This window comes from Anneissia japonica, unplaced genomic scaffold (genome assembly GCF_011630105.1).
Source record: "Anneissia japonica isolate Jap-2015-1 unplaced genomic scaffold, ASM1163010v1 scaffold7447_len134812_cov206, whole genome shotgun sequence".
NCBI classification, from domain to species: Eukaryota; Metazoa; Echinodermata; class Crinoidea; order Comatulida; family Comatulidae; genus Anneissia; species Anneissia japonica.
In genome coordinates this window covers 62,734-69,441 of record NW_022743975.1, presented here as the reverse complement: position 1 = coordinate 69,441, position 6,708 = coordinate 62,734, and the positions used below count along the sequence as shown (strand labels likewise).

General features: G+C 33.0%; 1 protein-coding gene across 1 annotated transcript in view; it reads right to left on the bottom strand.

The window, feature by feature from the left end:
* Nucleotides 1-3,450: 3,450 nt before the first annotated feature.
* Nucleotides 3,451-6,708, bottom strand: part of LOC117119555 (cytoglobin-like) — a 30,338-nt gene continuing 27,080 nt past the window's right edge. Inside the window, exons 3-5 of the mRNA XM_033264379.1 lie at nt 5,895-6,009; nt 5,178-5,406; nt 3,451-5,026 (exon numbers count right to left, since the gene is read on the bottom strand). Of these exons, the coding sequence (XP_033120270.1) occupies nt 4,871-5,026; nt 5,178-5,406; nt 5,895-6,009 (500 nt within the window). The 3' untranslated portion in view covers nt 3,451-4,870. The remainder of the gene's footprint in view (nt 5,027-5,177; nt 5,407-5,894; nt 6,010-6,708) is intronic.

Below are 6,708 nucleotides of genomic sequence, written 5' to 3'. Positions count from 1 at the left end.
AAATGACTTTTTAAGTTCTTCAAAATTTAATGTTTTTCCCTCTTGAAAACGGTCAGGTAAATTTTTCTCATGTCTTATTTTATGTGTGTATACATACATAAATAAATGAGTAGTTGCACGCCTATTCTTTTTTCCATGAATCGATAAATCCCAAAAAGAAAGGGTGGTCCGGGGATTATCCCCTGGGAAAATTTTTATTCCTAGATGGCAGGAAATAAGCTTTCTCGACACTAGAAGTCTGTTTTAATGACGTTCTTCAAAATTCTAATTTTCTTACTGTAACATAAAAAAAAAAAAAAAAAAAAAAAATCAGCTCACGGGTCCTGAAATGTTAGGTCTAGGATTTTTTTTTCTTTATTTTGTTGGCCAAGGAAGGGGTGAGGACCCATTACCCCCTCCCCCAGATCCACCAATGTGAATCGCGAGAAAATTTAACTCGGTTGGGGACTGGATAAACGTTTTCTTTCCCATCCTTCGCCTCCTTCCCTCTTTCATTTCTTGTATTTCTTTGCAATCATACAAACATCTCCAGACATTACATATATTTTGCCAAAAAGTGGGGAGGTGAAAACACTGTGGGTGAAAGTTTTTTGCAAAAAAAAATAGGGGGAGGGGCGTACCCCTTACATCTAATCCCCATTCTAAAATTTAACAAAGGGCCCAGAAACCAATTAAGCCAATCAGCTGTTGAATATGTAGGTCTCAAGTCACTCACCCCAATGGCAATAAATCGTGCTTTATTTAGGCTAGCTAGGTTAGGGTAGGCCTAGCCTAGCCTAGATGAGACCCTAGCGCCCCGCCTAGGGCCTAGGCTAGCCTACCTACAGCATTGAAGATCACCAGTGTCTAATTATTGAATATAAAAGTTCTATTGAATTATAGTATATTGAATTAAACCACGGTTCTACCAGATTGAACGATCAAACTATCATCTGTTGAGAGAGATAACGTTACATGCCCTCCTGTAATGTTGGTGAATGTCTAGGGGATCATCTTAATAATTCAACACTCACTGCATGTGTAGAGCTGAAAACTAGCTACAGTGTACTTTTGGGCTGTGATACCTTCTGTGCAGGGATCGTCTAAAAAATTCCATGTTTTTTTTTAACTTAAAGAAAATGTTCTTGCTAATTTTTCACTAGACAACCGGGCAACATGAGTATAAATAGGCTAGCCCGGAGCGGGTTTTTTTTTGTGATATCCCCCTAAATCCGCCCCTGTTCTAATCATCTTAAACGACAAGGCGAGATTTCCGAAGAGTTACTTTCAGGTGGTTACATTATCAAAGCAATACATTAAGCTTGTGCTATATTTTTGCTCTAATTCCTAAAAGTCTGAGATTAGAAGGAAAGACTATTTTATTCTTTTTATTACATTTTTAAAATTGTTATTTGATTTTATTGTTATCATTTGATTATTGTTATTATCATTATTCTTCTTATTAGTTTCTTATTCTTGTTATGATTATTATTATCATCGTTATAGTTATTATTATTATTATTATTATTATTATTATTATTATTATTATTATTATTGTCCTTTATTGTGTATTATTGTAAAGCGCTAGTGACAAATTTCGTTTTAACCGGCGCAATAGAAATTTAAAAATCTATCTATCATCATATCTGTCTATCTATCTATCTATCTATCTATCTATCTATCTATCTATCTATCTATCTATCTATCTATCTATCTATCTATCTGTCTGTCTGTCTGTCTGTCTGTCTGTCTGTCTGTCTGTCTGTCTGTCTGTCTGTCTGTCTGTCTGTCTGTCTGTCTGTCTGTCTGTCTGTCTGTCTATCTATCTATCTAGACAACGGCCTCTAAAGAGTAACGCACCTTATGTATATATCAAATGGTAGGGGAGGTAGACTTAGAACTTGGGGTTAAAATAAACTTCCTCTAAACATTAAACACTCACCTTTACTTGAGAGTCTTGTCACTACTAAAGACGTGGCTTTTTTTAATAATCACTTTTTTTAACGGCACGGCACGGCAATATGAAATATTGATAATGACTACCGGAAAAACAGCGCTAGGCACAACAGTATAGGGCTAACTGAAACAGATTTTGAATTTAAGATAAGCAAACCGAAAGATAGGAGCAATTGAGAAGGTTACATACGCACAATTTATGCGACAGACATAGAAAGAGGGAATCCTGGTTACATGGTTAAATAATGAAACCGATCCTTCGCTTGACAGGCACTTTGTAACAAATTTGATCAAAGCTGAAGAATACAAAATCCAAAAAGTAAGTAAATGCCAATTTATGTATAGGCGGGTGATCAAAGCTATCCACACCATTGTGAGCAAGTGCCCACAATTTAGCACAAAAGAATATAAAAAGGCATCAGTGCATGGGAAAGAAAGGTCATTGTGACCTTTGTAAAGAGAAAGTGTCATTGTCAATCAAAAACAATATTTGTTCATAGGTATGTAAATTGTCTGTTCTACCTGCATATAATTCTCATTTAAGACGTGTCCTGGGTTGCATTTTGACGTACGGTACCAATTGTTTTTGGTAATAAAGAATATGGGAATTTTTAATATTAGCTTTAAAAAGTAGAAAGAAATTAATTCCCTGATTAATTGCATACGTATAACTAGACCTGTCTCTTATACACATCTAGATGTGTATAAGAGACAGTGTTTGCAGGAAATCCTGAGCTTTTTAAGTGAAAAAAGATGGAAAAACGACCGTTAAAAATAAAAATATATGTTTATTGAAAAAAAAAAAAGAATCAGAATTTCCTCAAAACTTATGAGGGAGGGAGTGATAAACTAATATTTTTTTATGGAGCCTTATAGGTCTATTCTTTTAAAAGTCATGCTTGCATATGAAACAGTCCAATCATGCAGATAGTGGAGTGCTACCCTAGGGCACGTTTGTAGAAAAAGTTCAACCAAACAGATATACACTGAGAGTGCTAAAGCCACGTTGGCAGACGACACAGTTCGATCATGGAAGTTGTGCTGAGAGTGCTACTATAGGTTACTCTCCTAAAAGTCACGTTTGTTGACGGCCGTCTTCAAACATGCAGGCAGTGCGGATATTCCTATAAGCCACGTTTGTAGACGACAAAGTTCAATCATGGAAGTAGTGCTATTAGAGAGTACAAACACGCGTGGCGTCAAAGAAACCTACTCTGAAAATTGAATAGGACTACCTTGGCACAAATCAAACAAACAGCTAGAAACAAATCCTAAGTTACAATGGCAAGGAATACACGTGTTGACCTATCACCTAAACTTTATTGAAAACATATTGACAAAAAATAAACATTAAACCCTACACTTATCAACTTCCTTATCAACTCGAATTTTATGTACCATTGAATAATGTCGAAACATGTTTTACGATTCAAATAATCAATGTATTCATGTCTACAGCATTGGCAATGATTACTGTATTACTGATATTAACAATTTCGCAGACAGAAAGACTGGTTAATTTCATTTCATTTATTTCTCTCAAAAATATTCAAAAAGGAAGAACAAACAGACGCAATGAGAAACAACAAGAGAGGAAAACCAAAAAAGCGAACTAAACCAACTATCGAGTGGTTCCCCTAGATATTAAAAATATCACAATTATCAACAATAAAGATAAAATATAGATCATTTGTCAAAAAAATTCAAATCATTAATAATGTAAAACTTTGTATTAAAATGTAGGAATTAAGTAAAGTTACATTGGAGTATCAATTAAGTAATGGTAAAATTGAAGATGAAACTAACATGTAAAATGAAGCTTGAATGAAGATCTGTGGAAATAATTTAAATCAAACAAAAGGTTGTTTCTGAGATAGTTGATAGTCAGCACATGAATTTATGAGTCAAGAAAATACTTAAAATAAGCAAAAAAAAAAAAGATGTACTACAGCAGAGAATTACAAAACACAAACAAGTTTGTGAATAGGCTATCAATTAGAGTAAAAAAATGCTTAAAAGGAGCAAAAATATAAGGAACGGTACCGTACTGCCGCAGAAAATAACAAAAGACAAACATGTTTGTGAGTAGGCTATCAATTAGAGTAAAAAATGCTTAAAACGAGCAAAAATTATGAGAAATGGTACGGTACTGTAGCAGTGAATAACAAAAGACAAACATGTTTGTGAATAGGCTATTAATCAGATGAAAAATACTTAAAATGGGCAAAGAAACAGTACTGCAGCAAGTTCGTGAGTAGAACTGTCATAATTCGCACTCAGGAAAAATGCTTTAAAAGTACAGCAGTAGGAAATTCTAAAATGAAACAGGTTTATCACAATAGGGGTCAAGAAAATGCTTGAAATGAGCAAAAACACAGGTACTTAAGCCAGTGGCGGCGGCGCCGGGTCAAGGGAAATGTTGGACAGACCTGTCGGCATATTTTTGGAGTCCACTGTGACGGTAGCAGGCAAGTACAAAAGACAAAAGTTTGAGTATATCATTAAATTTTATTATTATTATTTATTATCAGTGTTGTATATAGGCAGGAATTTCAAACATTATTAAAATCATTAAGGTCCCCTGGTGGTATAGCTTTAATCTCTAACCTCTAAAATTCATCGATTAAATATATGATTCTTTAAAATAATTAATCGTCGTTGGTTTGCCGGTAGTATCTGGGCCCACACGCCAACCAGTATCAAGCAAATTAAAACATGATATGAAACATAGTTGGTTGAAATATACATATTTATACTAGGCCTCCCACATCATATAAAATATACTTAGTAAGACGATCCATAGGCCTACAACTACACAGTAACTAGACAGCCGTGAATGCCTACAATATATTTAATGTTTAATACGGTTTCTCCATGGAGCACGTGGTCGGTATAAACCTACCTCGATACTCAAACACATAATATAAACTGTATATCACATTTCCTCGTGTTGGCTCTCGATTGCTAGTAGTTCAGTATTTATTATATTAAACATGTACTCGGCAAATATGTTCCAGGCTATTCTTCTTTCTTTTGAAAATTCTCCACCAAGAGACTCCTCAAACGCATCATCAATTAATGGACCAAGAGCCTAAAAGACATGATTAGGGAGCATTATATAGCAAGTTTTATATTCGAAAAAATAACATGCCTACAGTAAAAGCGTCGTGAACTTCTTCATGAATCAATATTCTTTATTATGGTTATATGCCCATCCAAGTGTAATTGCATAAATTATTTACCTGGAAGTCGGTTGTTTTAACCTTAAATCGATGGTGAGATGTAGCTAGACCGATTAAGAGCTGTTCGAACATTTCGGGCTCATTAATGTTCTCAATACACGTTGACAGCAATCCCATAAATCGTCCCGAATGTGCACGTAATTTTGGACTTTTTGCGAAGGTCTCATCGAAAGTTAATTTACGAAGAGAGGGAAACATTTGCCTCGTCTCTGGATATTTAATAAATAGCCTATAGAAAAAAATAGCACATGTATTTAATAATTATGGATTTATATATAAGGTACTCGAATTGAATACATATTTTACTTTATAAACTCATTTTCTCTCTGATATTTATATGAGAGTTTGGCCTACAGTGATCTTACATAATACAGTAGTTTCCCAGTAATAATAATGATAATAATAATAATAATAATGATAATGAAAATAATAATAATAATAATAATAATAATAATAATAATAAAATTAATAATAATTATAATAATAATAATGATAATAATAATAATCATTCATTCATTTCATAAAAAAAATAATAATAATTATAATAATAGCTACACTTATAGCACATAATGATAAGCAACGACAGGTATGTGACACAGTTTAGTATGTACATGCACTCAAATTATGATATGAAATAAAATGTTTGTAGACCTAAGAATTTAATTATATTAATATATTACAAGACTATTTAAAATTAGAAAAATTAATTTAGCATACTTTACAAATATTTGACATCCGATGTAAATTTTATTCTTATTAACTTCTGTCCACATTTGAACAACAGATTTTCTTTGACGTGATGTTAAACCAATTTTATCTTTTTCCAGGTCATCTGTATCAAATAAAGTAATAATGCATATATAATATAAATAATAATAAACACAATTAAATTAAAAAAAATCTTAAGCAAGCCAAAGCATACAAACCCAGCATCTAAAAGGTGAAAAGTGTGCCTATGAGAAAAATATTTCATCATTTGCAAGCCATCCATGGCCACCTAAAACAAGCAGATGAACGTTATTATGATTTTTGAATCATAATAACCATATTATGAGAAAAATGATCTTATAATAACTTATGAGAAAATAATAATAATAATAACTTATGAGAAAATGATCTCATAAGTGTAGATCAATATGCCTTCAGAAAATACCACTCCACCATCACTTGCCTTCATCGAGTTATAGATGAATGGATGGAAAATTTGAATGACCATGAAATGATTGGAGCCTGTTTTCTCGACATAACTAAATGCTTTGACTCCATTGATCATACTCTTCTCCTAACTAAATTAGAAAATTATGGCATTAAAGACACTGAAATCAAATGGTTTAAAAGTTATCTTTCACAGCGCAAACAAGTAGTCAAATGTCATAATAAATTATCTGAAAAAGCAAATGTTGAAATTGGCATCCCACAAGGTAGTGTGTTAGGACCGATCTTATTTTCATTATTTATTAATGACCTTCCACAATATGTATCTCCAGGATCATGTAGCATATATGCGGATGATGTTGTCATCTACACTACT